The sequence below is a fragment of the Geotrypetes seraphini genome, chromosome 12 (assembly GCF_902459505.1).
Source record: "Geotrypetes seraphini chromosome 12, aGeoSer1.1, whole genome shotgun sequence".
NCBI lineage: Eukaryota > Metazoa > Chordata > Amphibia > Gymnophiona > Dermophiidae > Geotrypetes > Geotrypetes seraphini.
In genome coordinates, this window is record NC_047095.1 from 102,538,182 (window position 1) to 102,562,824 (window position 24,643).

Genomic DNA, 24,643 nt, shown 5'->3' on the forward strand with positions numbered 1-24,643 from the left:
TTGCAGCCTTCCACTCAGCAACCTAGGAGGCAGCGTCAACAGCAGCGGCAAACACCTAGACCTCAGCAGCAACAACCAGCTAAGCAGCCTCCTCCACAAAAATCGACTCAGCCCTTTTGACTTGATCCTCGAGGGCATAGCCAGCGTTCAACCATCTCCTCTCCTCCCTCAACCGATAGGAGGACGACTGTCTTTCTTTCTCAGCCGGTGGGAAGTTATCACTTCGGACCAGTGGGTCCTCAACATCATCCGCCACGGCTACTCTCTCAACTTTCACACCCTTCCGGGCCAAAGTCTACCAAAAGAGTCTGCTTTGCACACTCCTCAATCTGCCCTCCTTTGTCAGGAGGTTCAGTCCCTCCTGCTTCTAAACGCCATAGAGGAAGTTCCTCTGGACCAAAGAGGGCAAGGATTCTACTCCCGGTATTTTCTAGTCCCCAAGAAAACAGGAGACCTCAGACCAATTCTAGATCTGCGAGATCTCAACAAATGTTTGGTCAAAGAAAAATTCAAGATGCTATCTCTAGCTACGCTTTATCCTCTCCTCAATCACAACGACTGGCTATGCTCTCTCGATCTCAAAGAGGCCTACACTCACATTCCAATTCATCCGGCCTCCAGACAGTACCTTCGCTTCATGATCAATCACTGTCATTACCAATACAGAGTGCTCCCCTTCGGTCTTGCCTCCTCTCCAAGAGTATTCACAAAATGTCTGGTAGTGGTGGCAGCATTTCTGCGCTCCCACCACCTTCAGGTTTTTCCCTACCTGGACGATTGGTTAATCAAGGCCATTTCATCTCAGACTGTTCTTCTGGCCACCAACCAGACCATCTTTTTTCTACAACTACTGGGGTTCGAAATCAATATACCCAAGTCTCACCTTCTTCCTACGCGGAGACTTCAATTCATTGGAGCGGTACTGGACACGGTCCAGATGAGAGCCTTCTTGCCGGACAACCGTCTTCACAACCTCCAATCGCTCTGTCAGCAGGTGCTGTCCCAGCACTCCATTTCTGCAAAGCAGATGATGATTCTCTTGGGTCACATGGCCTCCACAGTTCATGTCACACCCCTGGCACGGCTTCACCTGCGCACTCCTCAATGGACCCTGGCTCTCCAGTGGTCTCAAGCGACAGACTCTTGCTCACGACACATATCTGTGACATCGTCTCTTCGTCAGTCTCTGCAATGGTGGTTGATATCCTCAAATCTCTCCAGGGGCCTTCTGTTCCATCTGCCTCCTCATCATCTGGTCATCACCACCGACGCCTCCCCTTATGCATGGGGAGCTCATCTGAACGAGTTCCAAACTCAGGGCCTTTGGACTCCTCAGGAAAAGAAGCATCACATCAATTTCCTGGAACTCAGGGCAATGTTCTATGCCCTCAAGGCCTTCCAACACCTTCTATTTCCTCAAGTCCTTCTAATTTGCACAGACAACCAGGTGGCTATGTACTACATCAACAAGCAAGGGGGAACGGGCTCTCGCCTCTTATGCCAGGAAGCCCAGAGAATCTGGTCTTGGGCATCCTCGCGCCGCTTATTCCTGAAAGCGATTTATATTCAGGGAGAACAGAACTACTTAGCGGACAAGCTCAGCAGAGTTCTCCAACCCCACGAATGGACTCTCGACCCATCGACTCTACAGTCCATCTTTGCACAATGGGGCACTCCTCAGGTGGACCTTTTTGCAGCTCCTCACAATCATCAGTTGCCCCAATTCTGCTCCAGACTTTACTCTCCTCACCGTCTGGCAGCGGATGCGTTTCTTCTGGATTGGTCCAATCTGTTCCTTTATGCTTTCCCTCCTCTGCCTCTCATGCTTCGGACCTTGTTCAAACTAAAGAGGGAACGAGCCACCATGATCCTGATTGCACCACGGTGGCCCAGACAGCATTGGTTCTCCCTTCTACTTCAACTCAGTTCCAGGGATCCATTTCTACTTCCACTGTTTCCATCTCTGCTTACACAAGATCAGGAAACCCTCCTCCATCCCAACCTGCAATCTCTACACCTGACAGCTTGGTATCTCTCGGGCTGACTTCAACTGATTCTTTGTTATCTCAGCCTGTTCGCTCCATCCTGGACGCCTCCAGGAAACCAGCCACTCTACAATGTTACCACCAAAAGTGGACGAGGTTTTCTTCTTGGTGTCTCCTTCATCATCATGACCCCAGGTCTCTTGCTGTGGAACCTCTATTGGATTATCTGCTTTCTCTGTCTACTTCTGGTCTCAAGTCTACTTCCATCAGAGTTCATCTCAGTGCCATTACGGCTTTTCATGAGCCAGTCCAGGGGAAACTCCTTTCAGCTCATCCCCTGGTCTCCAGATTCATGCGAGGTCTTTTCAATCTGAAACCACCTCTCAAAGCACCTCCGGTGATCTAGGATCTGAACGTGGTTCTCTCCGCCTTGATGAAGCCTCCATTTGAACCCTTGGCTACTGCCTCTTTCAAGTTTCTCACTTGGAAGGTACTTTTTCTTATTGCTCTCACCTCTGCCAGGAGGGTCAGTGAGCTCCATGCACTAGTTTCTGATCCACCTTTCACTGTCTTTCATCACGACAAGGTGGTTCTACGTACACATCCAAAGTTTCTCCCTAAGGTTGTTTCTGAGTTCCATCTCAACCAATCTATTGTACTACCTGTTTTTTTCCCTAAACCTCACTCTCATTCCGGGGAACAGGCTCTTCATACTTTGGACTGTAAGCGGGCTTTAGCTTACTATTTAGACCGTACTAAGCCCCACAGATCATCTCCCCAACTTTTTTTGTCCTTTGATCCGAATAAATTGGGACGTCCTGTTTCTAAACGTACGTTATCTAATTGGCTTGCTGCGTGCATTTCATTCTGCTATGCTCAGTCCGGACTGACACTGGAAGGTTCTGTCACGGCACATAGAATTAGAGCTATGGCAGCATCTGTAGCTTTCCTCCGTTCCACGCCCATTGAGGAAATCTGCAAAGCTGCTACGTGGTCCTCAGTCCATACTTTTACATCTCATTATTGTCTGGATGCTTTCTCCAGACGGGATGGACATTTCGGCCAATCTGTTTTGCAAAATTTGTTTTCCTAATGGCCAACCTTCCCTCCATCCCTCTTTTTGTTAGCTTAGAGGTCACCCATCAGTCAAGAATATGCTGCCTGCTTGTCCTGGGATAAAGCACAGTTACTTACCGTAACAGGTGTTATCCAGGGACAGCAGGCAGATATTCTTGCGTCCCACCCACCTCCCCGGGTTGGCTTCTTAGCTGGCTTATCTTAACTGAGGGACCGCGCGTCGGGGTCGGGCGGGAAGGCACTCGCGCATGCGCGGTGCGGTCTCTAGAACTTTCCAAGTTCTTAGAGTGCAATCACTCTAAAAGTGTCCATACCGGGGCTCCGTCGGTGCCGTCACCCATCAGTCAAGAATATCTGCCTGCTGTCCCTGGATAACACCTGTTACGGTAAGTAACTGTGCTTTCTGTACCTCAGTGACCGTATCCTTCAAAAGAGACCAAGCTTGTTCTAGCATCTTTACAGTGTTTATTCTCTTCTTAATCTTCTTCCCCACCATGCGTCTCATCCCTTTGTAATTCCCTTTTTGGAAGTTTAGGGCCATGGCTGTCATTCTGAACCGATGTTTTGCCCCTATTTCCAGGTTGAAGTGGATTGTATTTTGATCACTGTTTTCCAGTGTCCCTTCTGCTTCTACATCTTGTGCCGGTCCTCACAGTCCATTTAGAATTAGGTCCAGAATTGCATTTCCTCTTGTATTTTCCTTGACAAGTTGTTCCAAGAGTTTCCTACAGTTGTTCCTACAGTTTCCAGGAACTTGGTATCTCTAGCACAGCCGGAGTTGCCTAGGTTCCATTTTATCCCCGGATAGTTGAAGTCACCCATGATAACTGCATTGCCTCCTTTGCAGTTGCGTTTAATCTCATCGTCATTTCTCCATCAATTTCTTTGGACTGCCCTGGGGGTCGGTAGTCGATGCCTATCCTCATTTCCGGTCCATTTGTTCCCGAAATTTTGACCCATAAAGACTCTAACTTATCCAAATGTTGTTGCAGGTTCCCTTTAGTAGATTCAATTCCCTCTTTGACATATATGGTGATGCCTCCTCCTTTCTGAGTCACTCTGTCTCTGCGGTATAGTTTGTATCCCGGTAGCACCGTGTCCCAGACATTTTCATCAGTCCACCATGTTTCTGTGATGCCGATGATGTCAACATTATCCTTTTGTGCCACAGCTTCTAATTCACCCATCTTATTTCTAAGGCTCCTTGCGTTCGTGTACATACACTTGAGTTTGCAACCTGGTCCCTTCTTGCATGTCCTTCCCTTTTGGTCTTTCTTGTCTGCGATCTGGTGAGTTTTCTCCTCTATCTTCCTGCACGGTATCCTCCGGGTATACCGGTTCCCGTACCATCGACTCTCTCTCTCTCGGTCGACTGTCGGCTTTCCCTTTCTTCCTAGTTTAAAAACTTCTCAACTTCTCTCTTGATGTTGCTTGCAAGTAGCCTCATTCTGTCTCTGCTGAGGTGGAGTCCATCCTTCCTGAATAGCTTTCTCTTCCCCCAGAATGTCGTCCAGTTGCGCATGAAGTGGAATCCTTCTTCCTCACAGCAGCGCCGCATCCACACATTGACTGCATGCAGCTCCATTTGTCTCTTCTCATCTACCCTGGGTACTGGCAGGATCTCCGAGAATGCTACCCTCTGCATTCTGGTCTTCAGCTTTCTTCCTAGCATATGGAACTGGTCCTTCAGTACTTCTCTGTTGTAGTTCCTGTTGCTCACGTTGTTCATCCCCAAATGGATCACCACCCACCGTATCTTCTTCTCCCACACTGTTGACGATCCTGTCAATGCGGTTCACTATGTCTTCTACCTTGGCTCTCAGTAGGCAGGTCACCAGTTGATCCAGTCTTCCTCCCGCTGTGTGGCTGTCAACTGGTCTGATGATAGAGTCCCCCGTGATGATTGCTGTCCTCTCTATCTTCTCTTGATTCTCCAGCTGCAAGTCCGTGTCCCTGGTGTATGTCCATCTCTCCAGCCGTAGGTCCATGTCCTTCGTTCCTATCCATCTCCTCTCATCCTGGTCTTCTTGTGTGTGTCTTCTGCTGTTTCCAGATCTTGCTGCTGTGTCCCCCATTTCCTCCTGGTGGTTGTCTGTCTGTTGGTTCACACTCTCTGTAGGCATATCCTTGCAGTTCCACTGTTGCTGGTGTCTTTCCACTGCCTCCCTGCATGCCTCTTCTGTGAAGTTCTCCAGTTCTCAGACTTCTTCCTCAATGATGTCCTCTGTCTTGATGATCTATGCATCTCTGTATTCCTCCTCCACTGCTTGAAGTGCCTCCAATTCCAGTATCCTGCCCTCCAGGAGTCTGACTTGCTTCTTCAGGCTTTCCAGTTCTCCGCATCGAGCGCATACATAAGACCACCTCCTAGAAGGGAAGTAGTTATAGATATGGCAGATGGTGCAGAAAACTGGGTTGCTCATCCTGCTTCTGTCTGCTGCTTCCATTGCTGGTCTCTTGTGGATGTCTTCTGTGCCTGTTGTGTCTTCTGTGTTTGCCTGGTTATGCCCTCAGTGTCTGCCTGGTTGTGTGTCCTCTGTGCCCGGATCTTCAGAAAATTTCAAATCTTAGTCCCGCTGATTGGCTCAGGCTGCCAAGGATTATTTTCAGCTGGAAATTGTGGATATGTTGTCTCAAACCTTCATGAGAAAATGGGCTATGCCTGTGTCTCCCTTTCAGACTGCGATGCGGTAGTCTGTACAGCCTTTGGATTCCAGCATGTCATTCTGATTCTTGCTGTTATGCCTGAATGTCAGCAGCAACTTCCCGCTATTGTCATGGTGCCTGCATCTCTTTCTAAGCCGTTTCTGTCGAACGGTGATTCGGTGGGTCCCACTTCATGACTAGCCTAGCAGATCGCGGGGATTCCTAGAACACTGATTCTCATGATGTGGGAGAATATCAGATGGTGCACAGGCTAAGTCCAGTTGCCTCCCTGATTTTATCTCTGAATCCCTGCGGACATTGGGACTTGATTCCGACTGCAGTTCAAGCAGAGTGTTCGATCATTTGTTCCACATGCCCATTTTCTGCTGCATTTCCAGATCATGAGGACTCGGCAAAAATGCTCTTGGAGGTTGGGGGGCCCTTGAGGGTCCCCTGAAGTATGCTAGGGTTATGACTAAATTGTATCCCATGGCTTCAGAATTTTCCATGCGCCTAGTCCCGCCGTGGGTGGATTCAGCGGTGGCTCAGATCCCTAAACGTACCTCCTTGCCCTCGGATGGAGGGATGGTCCTGCCGGATGTCTAGAACCATAAGCCGGATTTTGTCTTGAAGCGCCTTTTTGATTCTGCTGCGACAGGGGTGCGAGCTGCAGCGGCCATTTTCTTTGTGGCCCGTGCATGTCATACTAAACCTCTATCATATTTTGACAGTTTTCGCTACATTGGTAGCTTATTCAGTTTCTGCTAGGAGATTGTTATGACTTCACCAGTGGTTGGGAGATTCTTAATTTAAGGATGCTCTGAGCAAGCTGCCATTCAAAGGTGTGCTCTTATTTAGCTAGGGTTTGGATGACCTTATGGCAAGTGTGCAGGTCCGTTAGCCTCAGGTGCTTCCTGGCCCTGGTTCTCATCTGCCCAGGGGGCCAGGACAGCTGAATTTTCATCATTTCAGGAGTACCTCACAGTACGCCGGACTCTCTGTGGCGGGATGGCATTTTGGAGCCTCCAACAGGCCTCACTTGGAGGTACAGTACACCCACAGTATCCCAACTCTCGACCTTTGGTGCTTTCCAAAAGAGAATTATGATGCCAGGGCTCTGGTGAGGCCTCCCCAGATCAGGGGGTGGCTATCAGCCTTCCTTCTGGAATGGCTGAAGATAACCTCGGCCCAGTGAGTTCTGGAGGTAATAATGGAAGGTCTTCGACTGCCTTTCTTCCAGCCGGCAGCAGTCCTCTCCAAAGGGCAATCCAGACTGGGTGCACCGGTTGCTGGATCTGGCAGCTATAGAGCTGATTCCACAGGGTGACTTGGGCTCTGGAGATACTCAATTTACTTCATCGTGCCAAAGGAGAACTCCGTTGATTGCAGACCAATTCTGAACCTCATGGAGGTGCATGTATTCTTGCAAGTTCTTTGTTTCCGCATGGTATCGGTGCGTGCTGTGTTTACAGCAGTGGCACCCGAGGAGTTTTTGGCTTCCTTGGATCTCACAGATGTGTATCCATATATCCTGATTTTCCCAGAACATCGGAGGTTCCTGCGGTTTCATGTTCTAGGGAGGCATTTCCAGTTGGCTGTGCTCCCTTTCGGTTTGGCATTGGCACCCTGAACCTTTACCTAGTTCATGGTGGTGGTGGCTGCCCTTCTGTGCATCCATTCCTCACCGACTGGCTGATCAGAGCTCCTTCTTGGGAGCAGGGCTGCTTGGCAGTTCGCCGAGTGGTGTCTTGGCTGGAAAGTTTTGGATGGGTGATCTATCTGAAGAAGGTTGCCTCGTGCCAACCAAGGTATTGGAGTACCTGGGTATCCGGTTCAACATGGGGCTGAACTGTGCGTTTCTTTCAGAATCCCAAATTCTGGACCTCCGGAGTGTGATTCAGGACATGTTGGCGGCCTGGTGGTACCTGCAGGTGTTGGGTCTCATGGTGGCAACCATGGATGTCATCCATATGTGAGAGCTCGCCTGCGTCCTCTTCAGTTTTCTCTTCTGTAAAGGTGGAATCCCCTGAGAGCTGCACTGGGGATGCTGCTGCCTGGGTTGGCAGTGGCACGCAGCCACTGTGGTGGTTGACTTCTGTCTGTTCTCAGCCAATGCAAGGGCTGTTGCCTATGTCAGCTGTCAGGGGGCACAAAGAGTCTCCAGCTGGGATTGGAGGCTCAGATTCTCTTTCCATGAGTGGCGTATCATCTCTTGGCTTTATCCAAGGCTCATGTGGCTGACGTCAACAGCGTTCAGTAAAACTTCCTCAGTTGTCAGTCTATGGACCAGTGAGCATGGTCTCTGTCCGGGCTGGCTTTCACTCCTTCGATCGGATGGCGTCCTAGTGAACAGGAAGGCGGACAGATTCTTCAGCCATTGACAAGAGGTTGACAGACTGGTTCAACCTTGGTCCACAGAGGACATTCTGTGCAACCTGCTTACGTGGTTCATGTTTTGCACTGGGTGTCCTCACACATGGGCACAGTGATCCTTGTGGCTTCAGACTGGCCCAGATGACATTGGTTGAGGTTGAGCTCTGGAAGTGGTCTGCATCTTCCTCACCATTGGCGGTTCCTCAAATAGGGTCAGTTTGCACTTCAAGATCCAGACCGCTTTGGTCCTGTGGCCTGGCTCTTGAGTGGGCAGCCTTGACAGCCAGGGGTTAGTCCTGTGCGGTTAATGCCACACTCCTGCAATACAAGCGGAAGTCGCCGGTCTCAGCCTACACAAACGTCTGGGGGTTTTTTCGGCTTGGTGTGTGGGGCTCCAGTTGGACCCTTTGGGTTCTGTCAGTGGCTCCGGTTCTGGACTTCCTTCAGGCTGGCCTCAGGAAGGGTCTGGCAGTCTTCTCTCTATTTGTTCAGTTTGCAGGCCTCTCTTGTTTGGGTCCCTCTTCATTCAGGGATTCTCTAGCTTCTCACTCAACTGTGGTCCAGTTATTGTGGGGGAAAGGGAGGCTGGGGCCTCTATTACAACAGCCTTGCCATCGTGGAGCCTGAATTTGGTCCTGCGCTCCCTGACTCATCCGCCCTATGAACCCCTGGATGAGATCTCTCTGAAAGATCTTACCATTAAGACCATCTTCCCGGTGATGGTCACATCTGCACGGTGAGTGTCAGAGCATCCAGCTTTGTCATGCAGAGATCCTTTTCTCCACATCGTGGAATCAGTGATGATTTTGAGGACTGTGCCTTCTTTTCTTCCGAAAGTGGGTTCTTCTTTCCCCATAAGCCAGGGAGTTCGGTTGCCAGCCTTTTGTTCCTTCGGGTTCCATGTCTCGGGTCCATGTTCTGTGGTCTCTGGCTATCTGTCATCATCTTTTGAGATACATTGGGGCCACTATCAACTTATGTCTGTCAGCCCATCTGTTTGTCCTGGCGGGACCCACACGTCGGGGTCGGCCTGCTTCCAAGACTTCTCTTTCACATGGATGCGAGCAGCTAATTCATGGCCTATGTGGCGGTAAAGAAGAAGACTCCCCTTGAGGTGGAGGTTCACTCTCCTGAAGAATGGCTTTCTCCTGAAGAATGGCTGAATCTCACACGGTCTTGCCTGTGGAGACTTGTCGGGAGGCCCCGTGGGCTTCCCTTCATACCTTTTGCAGGTTTTCCAGGCTTGATGTGGTGGCTATGGGTGATACGGTCTTTGGCATTTCTATTCTTGTGGCGGGCTCATTGGGCCCCCCTTGAGTTTTAGGATGGCTTTGATGCATCCCATCTGTTCAGAATCAAGAGAGCTTGTACAAGAATGAAAGATTAGGTTTCTTACCTCTGCTAATCTTCCTTGTATAGCTCCTTGATGCTGAACACCCGCCCATCTGATTTTTTGTCCAATTCGCAAGTCGCCTCTTCAGTACCTGGTAAGCTGGATTTGTCTTTGACTAGTCTCACTACATTAAAAAAATTTCATGTGTATTCGCCTTTGTTGGGTTTAAGAGTTGGTGGGGGTTCCCTGGGGTGTGCCCCTTCTGATCTTCAGGCTGTGTCCCTGTTCTAGGATTTTCCTGGGTTTTGCAGTTTATGATGTTTGTATTCTCTGTTTGTTTCCAGTTGGTCATTGTTGACCGTAGTTTTTGGTATAATATGATATTGAGCAGAATTTAACTGATAGCATGAGTTCCCGTGCCCTCTCTCTCTTTTCTTCTGTTTCCTGTTTTTATAGGTCTACGTGGCTTTTCTATTAACTGAAGCAAGACAGGAAGCTCACAGGCAGGTAGCCCAAAGGGGAGGGATCTTTTAGTTGCCCTGCAGCTGAAGCTAATAGAGATACAAGATCCCTGGGGGCGCTGTTTAGCTGAGCATGTGAGAGGACGTGTTTCAGAAGAGCTCCTGTTGGGCCTACTTTTCATGCACCATTTGGATTACTATTCATCTCAGAGATTTTCTTTATTTTGATTTTTACCGTGCATAATTAGATTATGTCCAAAATGCAGCATATTGACATGGAATTTGCGGCTGGTCAATCTACTAAACGATCAAAACAAGATCCACCTTCACCTCAAAAGGCATCGGCTGCTAAAGATTTGACGAACCAAGCCTTGCCGGTAGCCATGAAGGAAGAGTTTGCTGAGATCAAGGAGATGCTTCAGACTACTCATGCTGCACTTAAAGACTTGCAAGCTGGTGTGAACTCTCAATCAGAGCAATTGTCTACGCTTTGTCAAAAGTTTGAGAGTCTGGATTCTCACATGGCAGTGCTTGAGATGAAGTCAAAACGTATGATGCACATGCAAAAATGATTCTGAAACTCCAACATGAGTATGAAGATTTATCTAACAGTTGCAGGAATAATTTGCGAATTCTCAGCCTACTGGAAACAGCAGAGGCCAGGAGAGAGCCCAACCTGGCCCATGTGCCTCAGGCCCCACCCTCAGGAGGGGCCTAAGGCTCCCGGGCCTATTCTGATTGGCCCAGGCACCTTAGGCCCCACCTGTGGGTGAGGCTTTGGGACGGCTGGGCCAATCCGGCCCCATTCTGCTGTTGGCTGCCTGCCGGACAGGCAGGTTTGGCTCCCGTCTGTCCGGCCAACTTAAAAAAAGGTAGGGGGGGTGAGGGGGTCGTGGGGTCGGCCAAGGGCGGGATCGGGGGTTCTGGGGGGGTGATCGTTGGGGGAGGGGGGTTCCGTCGAGGGCAGGAGGGCCTGGGATCCCTCCTGTCCGTATTGTAGTGGGGGGTGGGGGTAGGGGGTCACCGAGGCCAGGAGGGTTTGGGCTCCCTCCTGGCCCGATCGAGTAGTGGTGGGGGGGTCGCCAGGGCCAGGAGGGTTTGGGCTCTCTCCTGGCCCGATCGAGTAGCGGCGGAGTGGTCGCCGGGGCCAGGAGGGCTTGGGCTCCCTCCTGGCCCGATCGAGTAGCGGCGGGGGGGGTCACCAGGGCCAGGAGGGTTTGGGCTCCCTCCTGGCCCAAGCCAGTCACGGGGGGGGGGGGGTCGCTGGGGCCAGGAGAGCTTGGGCTATCTCCTGGCCCGATGTTAATCGGTGGGGCAAGAGGGCTTGAGCTCCCTCTTGCCCCGATGTTGTCGGGAAGGGGGGGTCGCGATTTGACATGGCAGGAGGGCTTGGGCAAGGACTTAGGCCAAAAGGGGACTTAGATGCTTTTTTTGATTATGCCCCTCCACGTCTCTAAACAACATAAGATTAATGTTAAATTAAAACAGGAGTTAGATATTCAGATTAAAGATTTGAAACACCAGCATGCTTGTAGTAATGATCATCTTGTTTATTATGATCTATTGCGCTTGAAGTATCGATATAATACTATTTGCTCTGAAGAATCTACGTCCTTTTTATTTAAAAAGTCAGCTAAATATTATGCTGGTGGAAATAAGGTTGGCATTTTATTTGAAAACTTAAAGGGTTGCTCAGAATTTCTGGAATTAGATCTCCATCGGGGAAGGTGGTTACGAGTACTGCAGATATTAGTTCGCTTTTTGTTGATTTTTATTCTTCCTTATATGTTACACACTAAACTCATGGTGACAACAAGATATCAAACTTTCTCGCTGGACTATCCCATCCTTCCTTGTCGGAAGTTGATGGTGTTAGTCTCAGTGCTCCTATTAATATGGAGGAATTGGAAGATGCTTTAAAATCACTGAAACCATGTAAGTCACCTGGGGGGTAGTTTCCCAGTGGAATTTTTTCATAAGTTTTCTTCTTTTCTTTTGCCTAGATTATTGAAATTATATGATCATATCTCGCATAATGTGCATGCTTCCTCTACTTTTTTTAAAGCACTTATAGTACTGTTTCCAAAGCCAGATCGGGATCTTATGGAGATCAAAAATTATCACCCTATATCTTTGATAAATGTGGAGGCCAAATTGTATGCCAAGGTTTTAGCAGTTCAATTATCTTCTGTTTTATATAACCTTATTTACCCTGACCAAACTGGTTTCCTTTCTTCTCAATATTCTAGTTCTAATACTCATCTTTTATTCCATACACTTTTAGCTGCTAAACAGTCTACAGACCCTATGGCTGCCTTGTTTCTGGATGCGGAAAAGGCATTTGATAGGGTCGAGTGGCCCTATCTGTTTGCTATCCTTCATTGATTTGGATTTCCCCCTTCTTTTATTCATATTATACGTGTTTTGTACTCTCAACCCTCTGCTAGACTTTGGCTTAATTCTGTTTTGTCTCGCTCTTTTTTCTTATCCCATGGTACTAGACAAGGGTGTCCCTTATCCCCGCTCATTTTCGATTTGGCTTTGGAGCCACTTGCTCTGGCTATTCATCAGTCTACTCTGATTAAGGGTATTAAATTTCAGTCTCAGAGGTTAAGATTTCTTTATATGCGGATGATATAGTCATATATTTCTGATGTGTCCGATTCCGTCCCCCCTTTGATGACTCTTATTTCAGATTTTTCTCTTATTTACAGCTATAAAATTAACTTGGAAAAGTCTGATATCTTGCCTTTGAATATTCACTGCTTCCAACAAGATGTTTCTCATTTTTCTTTTAATTGGGTTACTTCATCGGTTAAATATTTAGGAATTTTATTTGCGATGGATTTTGATTCTAGTCTGTCCCTGAATAGAGCTAGGGTTTTGACTGCTGTAGAGGGCCTAATACGGAAATGGTTTCCATTGTTCCTTACTTGGTGGGGGAGAATGTTATAAACTGTGGCCCTGATTCTACAAAGTGCGTCCCGATTTTAGGCAGCTGTAGGCATCCTACAGCTGTCTAATCAGCCAATAGGGATGCATGTTTTTTAAAAAATGCTCCCCAGGCAGGCCGCCTATATTGAAGGCGCTTCCAGGAACCTAGGGAGGCCCGCAAGACGCCTAAGCTCGCCTAAGGGCCTTAGGCGAACCTAGGCGGCCCTACGCATCTCCCTAGTAGAGGAAAAGATGCTTACAATGTAGGCCAGCAAAATGCTGGTCTACATTGTAAGTAGACGCGGCCGCTATACTTATCGCGGCAAGGGATCTCTCTACCACTATAAGTATAGCGGCCGCGGCCACCTGTCCAATTGCCGGCAGGAGGGTGCCCAGGCTCCTAAAGCCTGGGCCAATCAGGCCTTAGGCTTAGTGGGGATGGGCGGACCCGCTATGCCTAAGGCCTGATTGGTCCAGGCTTCTAGAGCCTGGGCCAATCAGGCCTTAGGCTTCGGCGGGATGGGCCGGGAAGGGGCAGGCCTGCCTCATTTCGACGAGGCGGGCCTGCCGGCTGGACGGGCAAGACCTGTCTGGCCAACAATTAAAGGTTAGTTTGGGGGCTGTTAGTGAGGGGGGAGCGTTTTCCGGCAGGAGGGATTGGGCACCCTCCTGCCGGTGATCAGTAGTGTCGGGGGGGACATCTTCTGGCAGGAGGGTTTGGGCACCCTCCTGCCGGCGATCGGTAGTGTTGGGGGGGGCATCTTCCCGAAGGAGGGTTTGGGCACCCTCCTGCCGGCAATCGGACAGGCGGCCGCGGCCGCTATACTTATAGCGGCAGAGAGATCCCTTGCCGCAATAAGTATAGCGGCCGCGTCTATTCTTTTTTTTTTTTTAATTTATAAATTTTATCAATTGTTACAACATATAATAGATTTAGGCAAATTAAACAATTATAAAGAAAATTTATCACAAATAAAACAATAATATTCATCAAGTCCACATTAATGGGGGCTGGCTATTTCTGTTGGAGCTTTACAGAAGCAATAATTAAGCATCAATATCTTTAACTTTAAAACACTCTAGAGTCAAGCAAAATAATTATCATCATTTTCATTCTTATTCCATCTCAGCCTCTGCACTAATAACAGTCAAATATATCTGATTTAGGTTTATCTATAAGAAAATTCTCTAAATGAGTTGGATCTAAAAAAATATATTTGGTATCTTGATATACCACCAAACACTTGCAGGGAAACTTAAGGAAAAATGAAGTACCTACACTCAAGGCTTTATCCTTAAGTTGTAGGAATTGCTTCCTCCTGTATTGTGTTTGCTTAGAAACATCTGGAAAAACGTTAATTTGTTGACTACAGAGCACAGCATTTTTATTTAAGAAATACAATTTAAGAATATTTTGTTTTTCCATCTCAGTCCTAAATGTGACTAATAATGTTGCTCTTTTGGCTATATAGTCTTTAGATGACTCAAGAAATTGGGAAATATTCAAGCTATCAGAAGACACTAATTGATCTTTCCCCCCTTCTTCTGAAATCTTTCTGATACTACTAGGCAAATAATAAAGATTGTCTGGGGAAAAATTTTCTAAGCCAGTATAAGATAGTACATCTTTTAAATACATTTTAAGTAATTCTAAAGGAGAAAGAAAGTGAGATAAAGGAAAATTCAGAAATCTGAGGTTCCTAGATCTCAAAGCGTTCTCCATTTTTTCCAACTGTAAGTGTAATAGGGTATTGTCTTTTACTTGAGATACAACACATAATCATTACAGAAACAGATGTTTCTAATTTATCTAATTTCTTTCCCATATCTACCAATTGAGTATCATGCTCGGCCACTTTATTTGTTATTTCTGAAGAAAATTGACATAATTTCACTACTGTGCCCTGCAGTGAACTTTCAATTCTATTTACTACAGTCCAGACATCTTGCAATGTGATTGATTTATTACCCACCTCAGGCCTAAGAGTAGAACCTGTAGGCATTGAAACAGAAGACACCATAAAAGATCGTTCCCCCTTTGAGATATTTTTAGAGTCCAACTCTAAAAGTAATGGGGAGGCTAAGTCCGATCCCGATTGGGAAATGGAATCAGCCTTCTCTGGTAAAGGAGTTAGAGGTTGAGGTGGAGGCGTGGGTTCACCGGATGATAGAGAGGCAGATTGGGATCGAAAGTCAGTCTTACCTTCGGATATCGCTGTTAACACTGATAGATGACGATCCATTGGTCCAAATACATTGGAAGGTGATGAAGAAATAATTTTAGCTTTACGCTTCCCCATTATTCTTCCCAAATGCTCCTCGCTCCTCCTGGCTCCGAAGGGGCTCCAAAGGGGCGTGTCCTGCCCCTTTGGCCACGCCCCTTTGGACACGCGGCCTCGGGCACGTGTCCGTGGGCCGCGTTCCGCGGCTCACTTCGCTATGCTGTGGAGAGAGGACCTCTCCTCAACTCGGCAACTGCCGGTAGTGGCTGCAGGGGTGCCTGACTGTAGAGTGAAAACTCCGGCAGGGAGCAGCCAGCCCTCTTTCCTCCGCGGCTCACCTCGCTGTTATGTTGTGGAGAGGGGACCTCTCCTCAACTCAGCAACTGCCGGTAGTGGCTGCAGGGGTGCCTGACTGTAGAGTGAAAACTCCAGCAGGGAGCAGCCAGCCCTCTTTCCTCCGCGGCTCACCTCGCTGTTATGCTGTGGAGAGAGGACCTCTCCTCAACTCGGCAACTGCCGGTAGTGGCTGCAGGGGTTCCTGACTGTAGAGTGAAAACTCCGGCAGGGAGCAGCCAGCCCTCTTTCTTCCGTGGCTCACCTCGCTGTTATGCTGTGGAGAGAGGACCTCTCCTCAACTCGGCAACTGCCGGTAGTGGCTGAAGGGGTGCCTGACTGTAGAGTGAAAACTCTGGCAGGGAGCAGCCAGCCCTCTTTCCTCCGCGGCTCACCTTGCTGTTATGCTGTGGAGAGAGGACCTCTCCTCAACTCGGCAACTGCAGGTAGTGGCTGCAGGGGTGCCTGACTGTAGAGTGAAAACTCCGGCAGGGAGCAGCCAGCCCTCTTTCCTCCGTGGCTCACCTCGCTGTTATGCTGTGGAGAGAGGACCTCTCCTCAACTCGGCAACTGCCGGTAGTGGCTGCAGGGGTGCCTGACTGTAGAGTGAAAACTCCGGCAGGGAGCAGCCAGCCCTCCGGCCGCGTCTACTCTAACCCGATTCTGTAGCCGGCGTCTGTAACATGGACGCCGGTTACAGAATCGGGATTTAGTGTAGGCCCGATTCTGTATAGGACGCCTCTCCTGGGCCGTCCTATACAGAATCTGGGCCTATATGTCCATGATGTTACCGTGTTTGTTTGTAGTAGCGTATTATAAGTTGTTGGAATCCAAGATCTGTAGATTTTTGTGGTAGGATAAGCCTCCTCGAGTGTCGAGACGCTCTCTTCAATGATCGAAGTGTCATGAAGGGGTCAATTTCCCTAACTTCTATCGTTATCATTGGGCTTTTCTTCTGAGGCACGGATGGTATTGGTTTCAACCGTGTAATGAGTTGCTGTTTCCTCGTTGGGTGGGGATAGAGAGAATTTTGATTCTACATTTACCTTTAAATCGTTACTTAGCTGTATTTTACCATCTAAGATTCGAACCCATTCTATTTTGTTGGGCACTATTCAGGCTCTTTTGAAGTTGGATTCATTTTTTTAGACTCGTATACGGGATACACTCCATCAATCTATTTGGCTTAACACCAATTTTTGCATTGCTCTTGCTCCCATTTTTTGGCCATTGGCCATTGGCCATTCCTGGCTCAATTGTAGAATCAAACTTTGCTTACATTACAGGATCTATAAGGTCAATTTCATTTGGCTGATTTGGCCTCATATCAATGGCTGCATTTACAACAATGTTTGACTAAAAGTAAGCTGTCTTTTTCTACTGAGCTCCCAGATCTCTATAAATACATGTCTCTTTTATGTACGGAGCACCATTTATCTTCTCGTATATATAAGGACCTTAATAAGTTTGATGCTAGGTCTCCTCATTCATTGTATGCTGTTTGGGACAAGGATGTGTTGGGTAATTTAACTTCAGTGCAATGGGAGGATTTTTGGCTTCGGACTTTTAAAATATTGATGTCTGCTAATCTGACTCAGTCCTTGTTTTTTGTTTATCATCGCGCTCTCTGGACTCCAAGGAAATTATTCTGTATTGGACATTTATCTTCAGATTTTTGTTGGCATTGTGCTGCTGAAACTGGTACTCTGGTACATATGATTTATGAATGTTCTAAGTTGCAACCTTTTTGGTCTTCTGTTTGGAGTATTATTTCTCATATCTTCTCCATAGATGAGGAGCTCACTGTGGCTGTTGTCTTTTGAAGAAGCACTGTATTTGTCTCTCCCAAGGATCAGTCTAGTTTATTTGATATTTTGATGGCTCTTGCCATGAAAATGATTCTTAGAAACTGGAAAATTCATCATGATCTACATGTGGCCTCTTGGTGGAACTTGGTTTCTCTAACCCATAAGTTTGAACTGGAGAATGCTTATTTTACCTCTCAATTCAGGTCTGTCAATTGTATGTGGGCCACTTTTCAATCCTATCTTAATGCTGAAAATGCTTAATTTCTTTGTATGCATATTTTATTTTTGCTCTGTTGTATATGCTGTGTTTTTCTTGTTTGATGTTTGATTTGAAAATTCTAATAAAGAATGTTTGAACAAAAAAAAAAGAGATACAAGATCCCATCCATTCAGCATCCAGAGAAGCTATACAAGAAGGAAGATTAGCAGTGGTAAGAAACCTAATCTTTCATTCTTTCTCAGATATGGACACCTGTACAACATGCCCGGATGATCAATGGTCCAATAAGAAAAGAGATGCCTGCATCCCAAAAGTGATAACTTTCCTATCTTTTGAAGAGCATCTAGGGATTGCTTTAACTTCCATCAGCATGTTCTTCTTTCTCATCACTGCTGTCATCTTGGGAGTCTTTATTTATTACAGAGACACTCCAATAGTAAGAGCCAACAACCGGGACCTCAGCTACATTATCCTCATCTCCCTCATGTTTTGCTTCCTCTGTTCATTGTTATTCATTGGGCATCCTGTAGATGTTATCTGCATTCTCAGACAGACTATATTTGGGATCACTTTCTCCATTGCTCTCTCCTCTATTCTGGCAAAAACCATCACTGTGGTCACAGCCTTCCAAGCTGCCAAACCAGGAAGCAAGCTCCGGAAATGGATGGGTTCCAGGGTCTCTATCTGTATCATCCTTTCCTGTTCCGTTATTCAAACCATTCTGTGTCTTGCCTGGTTGTTTACTGCTCCCCCATTTATATTTCTTAATTTGAAATCAGAAATTGGAATAATACTAATTGAATGTAATGAAGGGTCAGTAATTGCATTCTACTGTGTTCTGGGTTACTTGGGATTTCTTGCTGGTATCAGCTTCATCATAGCTTTCCTAGCAAGAAATCTACCTGGCAGTTTCAATGAGGCCAAGAATATCACCTTCAGCATGCTGGTCTTCTGCAGCGTTTGGATCTCCTTCATCCCAACATACCTGAGCTCCAAAGGTAAGTACATGGTGGCAGTAGAGATATTTGCTATTCTGGCCTCTAGCTCTGGACTATTGGGTTGTATCTTTTTCCCTAAATGCTATATTATTCTGCTGAGGCCTGAAAGGAACAACAAGAAGGACCTAAGAAAAATATAGGTGCCCTTTTACTAAACAGCACTAAATGCTATCACACACTTAGGGTTCCTTTTACGAAGGTGCGCTAGGGCCTTAACGTGCAGAATAGCGTGCGCTAGCCGCTACTACCTCCTTTTGAGCAGGCAGTAGATTTTCAGCTAGTGCACACTAATCCAGTGCGTGCGATAAAACTGCTACCACATCTTTGTAACAGGAGCCCTTAATATGGGGAAAATGATTAATCAGAAGCTGCACTAAAGCTTTTTGTAGTACTTTGCCAGTCAGTATGTACTAATCGAAAGTGATGGGTCATGGGAAGGGATTGGGCCTGCTAGCACACTAAAATGATCAAATGAAAACTGGATAATGTGGACTTAACAAAGAAGTTAGGACTTCCTAAATAATAGGTGTTAAGTTAAGTTAAGTTAAATTTTTGCAAGTCCCAAGTAGTGTTGCCCAATTCAGGAAAAAATATTTCAATTTGATTCAATTCAACCTATTGAATTGATTTTTTCAATTCGATTTGATTTTCCTGCCCAATTGAGTGTTTTGTTTTGTTTTTCAAACATCCTGGTGAATTTATTGTATAGCCTCTTCACCCCCTTTTCTCTCTCCTACCCATACTGGCACTGTGGTGTAAACAAAATAAACAAACAAAAGAAAATTTTCCTCTCTGTTAAATCCTAGTTCATGTTCGCGGTTTTATACCAGCTCTGGCAGGATACAAATTTCAAATCTGACACATTGCATTAACAAAACAGAAAATAAAATTATTTTTTCTGGTCATTATTCAAATCATGTTGGTCCCAGGCTTTGGTTGTCTTCTGATAACTCGCTTGCCAGGGTCTCCTTCTTTCTTCTTTCTAACCATCCATCTTCCTTCTCTGTCCTCCCCTTCTATTTCCCTTCCCTCCCCCGGAGGTCTGGTATCTTTCCTGTTTTTGTATCTATTTCTGTGGCTGCAGCAATGGACCTCCACCATCCCCAGATCTACCATCTATCCTTTCTTCAACTACCCTTTCATCCAACATCTCTCCCTCCTTCCCCACCACCCCAGAGTCCAACAGCTCTCCCTTTCTCTTTCCAACTTCCCTCCAATCCAATATCTCTTTCCTCCGCTACACCATCCCTTGTGTTCAACTTATCTCCCTTTCTGTTCCTTCCCTCCCTAAATCCCATTGTCCACCATCTCTCTCACTCTCCTGTCATTAGATCCATTATTTCTTCTATCCAACCCCTATCTCCCCTCTCCCTCCCCCATCTCCCCTCTTCATGATATCAACCAAATTCCTCTCCCTCCCCAAGTCCATCTCCCCTTCCACCATCCATTTTCCCACCTCCACCAAGTTCATCTCTCCCATACATCTTCTCCCCATCTCTCCCTCTCCAGTCCACCAACTCCACAAAGTCATAAGAACATAAGAATATAAGAATTGCCACTGCTGGGTCAGACCAGAGGTCCATCATGCCCAGCAGTCTGCTCTTGCGGTGGCCCCTAAGTCAAAGACCAATGCCCTAACTAAGACCAGCCCTACCTGCTTACGTTCTGGTTCAGCAGGAACTTGTATAACTTTGTCTTGAAACCCTGGAGGGTGTTTTCCCTATAACAGTCTCCGTAAGAGCGTTCCAGATTTCTACCACTCTCTGGGTGAAGAAGAACTTCCTTACATTTGTACAGAATATATCCCCTTTTAACTTTAGAGAGTGCCCTCTTGTTCTCTCTACCTTGGAAAGGGTGAACAACCTGTCTCTATCTACTAAGTCTATTCCCTTCATTATCTCGAATGTTTTGATCATGTCCCCTCTCAGCCTCCTCTTTTCAAGGGAGAAGAGGTCTAGTTTTTCTAACCTCTTGCAGTACAGCAACTTCTCCAGCCCCTTAACCATTTTAGTTGCTCTTCTCTGGACCCTTTTGAGTAGTACCGTTTCCTTCTTCATGTACAGTGACCAATTCTGGACACAGTATTCCAGGTAGGGGTGTACCATGGCCCAGTACAGCAGCATGATAACCTTCTCCGATCTGTTCGTGATCCCCTTCTTAATCATTCCTAGCATTCTATATGCCCTTTTCACTGCCGCCGCACATTGCGCAGACAGCTTCATCGACTTGTTGACCAGTACTCCCAAGTCACTTTCCTGGGGGGTCTCTCCGAGAACCGCACTGGACATCCTGTATTCGTGTATAAGATTTTTATTACCAACATGCATCACCTTACACTTATCCACGTTAAACCTCATTTGCCATCTCTTCCTCTCCTCCAAGTCTATCTCCCATCTCCATGATCTCCCCCAGATTCATCTCTCCCTCCCCCAAGACCATCTCCCCCTCCACCATTCATCTTCCACTAAGTTTATCTCTCCCATCCATCTTCTCCCCATCTCTCCTTCTTCAGTCCACCATCTCCCCCAAGTCCATCTCCCCACTCCCCTATCTACCTTTATTTTGATGTTATAACATGTTCCCGGTGGTGGTAGTGATTTAGCAATCCACTCCTGCCACCACTCCTTGCGTCTTCTCTCCACTGTGGCCCACCCTTAGTGAAAATTTTCTGTTTCTGCTTCGGTGGCCGAATGGAGAGAGGATGCCCAGATTAGCGGCAGAGTAGTGAATCACATTCACTACCGCCACTTTTGCCTAGCCATGGAGGAGAGGACAAATACTTCCAGCGGAAAAAAGAGAGCCAGCCACCCAACCAATTAAAAATTACCTTGCTGCTGCGGATCTGCATGCAGAGGTCCACTCAGAATTCCCTCTGCCACTGGAATCCTTGCTTCTGAAGTAATTTCCAGTTTTGCAAAATCGGAAGTTAGATTACATGGAAGGACTCCAGTGGCAGAGGAAAAGCTCGAATGGGTCTCTAGCAAGGGGGCAGACAAATCAGTGAGTTCGATTTTTTGCTAAAACAAATCAAATTTGAATCAATTCACCCAAAGTGAATCAGTGAATCAATTCAAATTGTGAATCGGGCAGTACTAGACCAAACACTAAATATAAAATTAGCATTTGTCCTGAAACAACAACAACAAAAGAAAATACTGGCCCTTAAATATGACTTAGCAAACATAAAAATACTATGGCCCTCTTCAATTAAACTATGCTAGCAGTTTTTAGCATGGTGAGCCATGATTAATGGCCATCGCTGCTCCTGACACTCATAGAGTTCCTATGAGCATCAGGAGCAGCGCGGGCCATTCAGTGTGGCTCTCTGAACTACAAACTGCTAGCACAATTTAATAGAAGAGGGGGTATGTGAAAACACAATTAAGGCTTTATTTTAGCACCTATTAGTAAAAGGGTCTTGTAAAAACTCAGGGGTCCTCTTACTAAGGTGAACTAAATGCTGACTTGCCCACTGTATTTTTAAAGGCTTAGAAATAATAGAAGTAACATTTTCTTGTAAAGGAAAACCAACACTGGGCTGCTCTTACTTTTGACCATACAAAATAGAAATAAAGTTAAAATATATACAAGTACAAATGATTAAATAATTATTTATCCATAATCAGAAGAATGGTTGGAACATAAAATCAACTTGGCTTTCTTTTTATCAGACCTATCAAGTTTGAAACATAAACAGAGACATTTAGCAGTCAATATTCAGCTTTGCCTTGTTCAAACCAGGGCTGCCAATTAGTATTGTGTAGTTATACTGTTATGAATCATATTCAGGGCCAGTGACTGCAAATCTAAATGACTAGATTGGACCATACAAATGGCAGTCCTATCTTTGACTGCTTATCTATGTGTTTACTTCCACTGGACCCAGAAATTTTCCAGAAATTTCCAAAGGACTTGTATGTGCCAAAGAGCAAGAGGTTGATTTCCACTGACTAGGAGAGGAACCTTCGGTTGATAGTGTCTGTTGATATCAAGATGATGAGCCATTGTGACTGAAAGATGTTAGGTTGCATAGAGAGAGGCATAACCAGCAGAAGAAAGGAAGTGTTAACACTCTTGTACAAGTTATTGAAGAGGCTTCACTTGGAGTACTGTGTTCAGTTTTGGAGGCAGTTCAGGTTAAAGTCCCATACCATTTTTGTTACCTTTCTTTGAACACTCATACCATAGAGGAAATGAAGGGTAGAGCAGATATAATACAGACACTGAAATACTTGAAAGGTATTCATATACAGTATAAACACATCCATTCAGTTGGTTGCTTTTCAATTATCAGCTGAGCTAGTGGCTGCTAGGTGAGAGAGTCATAAATTTATGGCATGTGGATAGTGGGTGCAATGGTATAGACTTGTAACAAGGATTTTCTGTTTAGAAAATTACATTTTGTTGGACTAAAAAAGCAAGAAACAACTATGAGTTGGTGTTGAAAAGTCCTCAACCCACTTGAAACTTCCAGTTTTCATTGACAATGATCTGAAACTATGTCAATGCATTTTGTTATGATTCTGCAAATTTTAATGAAGTATGTTGACCTTGTTTCAGATCATTGATTGAACCATGCTATACTTTGATGAAGTATTGGGAAAGCAGCTTAAAATGGGCTTTTGAATTAAAAGGAGTTCTGAACAGGAAACTTTCTAGACCAATAATTTAAAAAAAATACATGGAGTGTCTGAGAGCTTGTTGCCTAAAATTAACTGATCCAAAGTAAAGCCAAACTTCTTGCTTAAGTAACACTCTTGATTTAAGGAAGAGAGGGGGACTAAGATCTTACTTATGAGATTAATTTGCCTACCACATAAAGCACTGTTTGACCTTTATATGTCATTTGTTTCATTATCTGAAGTTGTTTTAGTTTTGGAATTATGTAATGAGATTTGCTGGGAAGAATAAAAACCTGGACTGGATTATTGTTGGCAGATTTGTACTTTGGAGAAAAGTAGTGGGGGGTTATGAAGCTCCAGGACAGCAGACACCCCAAGCAACATGAAAATATTTATTGTGGGAAAATGAGTATGAATAACCCACAGTAAATTGAAGCTTAAAAGGTATGGCAGAGAGGGAGGGCAGTGGAACTCTAGGGGATACAGAGAACACCAGTGACACACAACTTACAGGAATAGAAACCAAGTGAATTGGGTAGTCAAGAATGCTATCACTGGCAGGAATGGTGCTTAGACAGCTACTCTAATATGTTGGAATGTACGGCCAGTGAAGGCGATATATAAATTTTTAAATATATAATCTGTGTCCCAAAAAGGACATGTGGTTGTGAGGTAAGGCCAGTGCCAGGCAGCCTTCTGAATTCTGTTTCAAAATTAGCAAAGCACCTAAGCAGGAAATCCAACCTTTTCATGTTAGAAAGACAAAGAAAACAGAAAAGATGAACTATAGTGATTAATATCTTTATTTTAGTCAAGTCTTGACACTGTCGCCTGGCCATCCCCGCTAAGGACAATGTGGTGACTAGTGCTGCCCGATTCCAGGTGTCCACCACACGTTGAGTAAAGAACTTCCTAGCATTCATTTTGAATCTGTCCCCTTTCAACTTTTCCAAATGCCCTCTTGTTCTTTTATTTTTCGAAAGTTTGAAGAATCTGTCCCTCTCTACTCTCACTATGCCCTTCATGATCTTGTAAGTCTCTATCATATCCCCTCTAAGTCTCCTCTTCTCCAGGGAATAGAGTCCCAGTTTTTGCAATCTCTCAGCGTATGGAAGGTTTTCCAAACCTTTTATCAGACGTGTCGCTCTCCTCTGAACCCTCTCAAGTATCGCCATATCCTTCTTAAGGTACGGCAACCAATATTGGACGCAGTACTCCAGATGCGGACGCACCATCGCCCATTACAACGGCAGGATAACTTCTTTTGTTCTGTTGTAATACCCTTCTTGATTATGCCTAGCATTCTATTTGCCTTCTTAGCAGCATTCTATTTGCCTTCTTAGCGGCCACTGCGCACTGTGCCGTCGGCTTCATTGTCATGTCCACCATTATCCCCAAGTCCTTTTCTTGGGTACTCTCATTCAATAACATCCCTCCCATCGTATAGTTGTACCTCGGGTTTCTGTTTCCCACATGTAATACTTTACATTTCTCAACGTTGAACTTCATCTGCCATCTCATCGCCCATTCCCCTAGTTTGTTCAAGTCCCTTTGCAATTCTTTGCAGTCCTCTTTAGTCTGAGCTCCACTAAATAGTTTGGTGTCATCTGCAAATTTTATTATTTCGCACT

The 24,643-nt window shown here is 45.9% G+C and overlaps 1 protein-coding gene across 1 annotated transcript in view; it reads left to right on the forward strand.

The window, feature by feature from the left end:
• The window catches only part of LOC117346196 (vomeronasal type-2 receptor 26-like), a 124,955-nt gene extending 106,425 nt beyond the window's left edge, over positions 1-18,530 (forward strand). Inside the window, exon 6 of the mRNA XM_033915598.1 lies at positions 17,635-18,530. Coding sequence (XP_033771489.1) covers positions 17,635-18,530 — 896 coding nt within the window. The remainder of the gene's footprint in view (positions 1-17,634) is intronic.
• Positions 18,531-24,643: the final 6,113 nt, after the last annotated feature.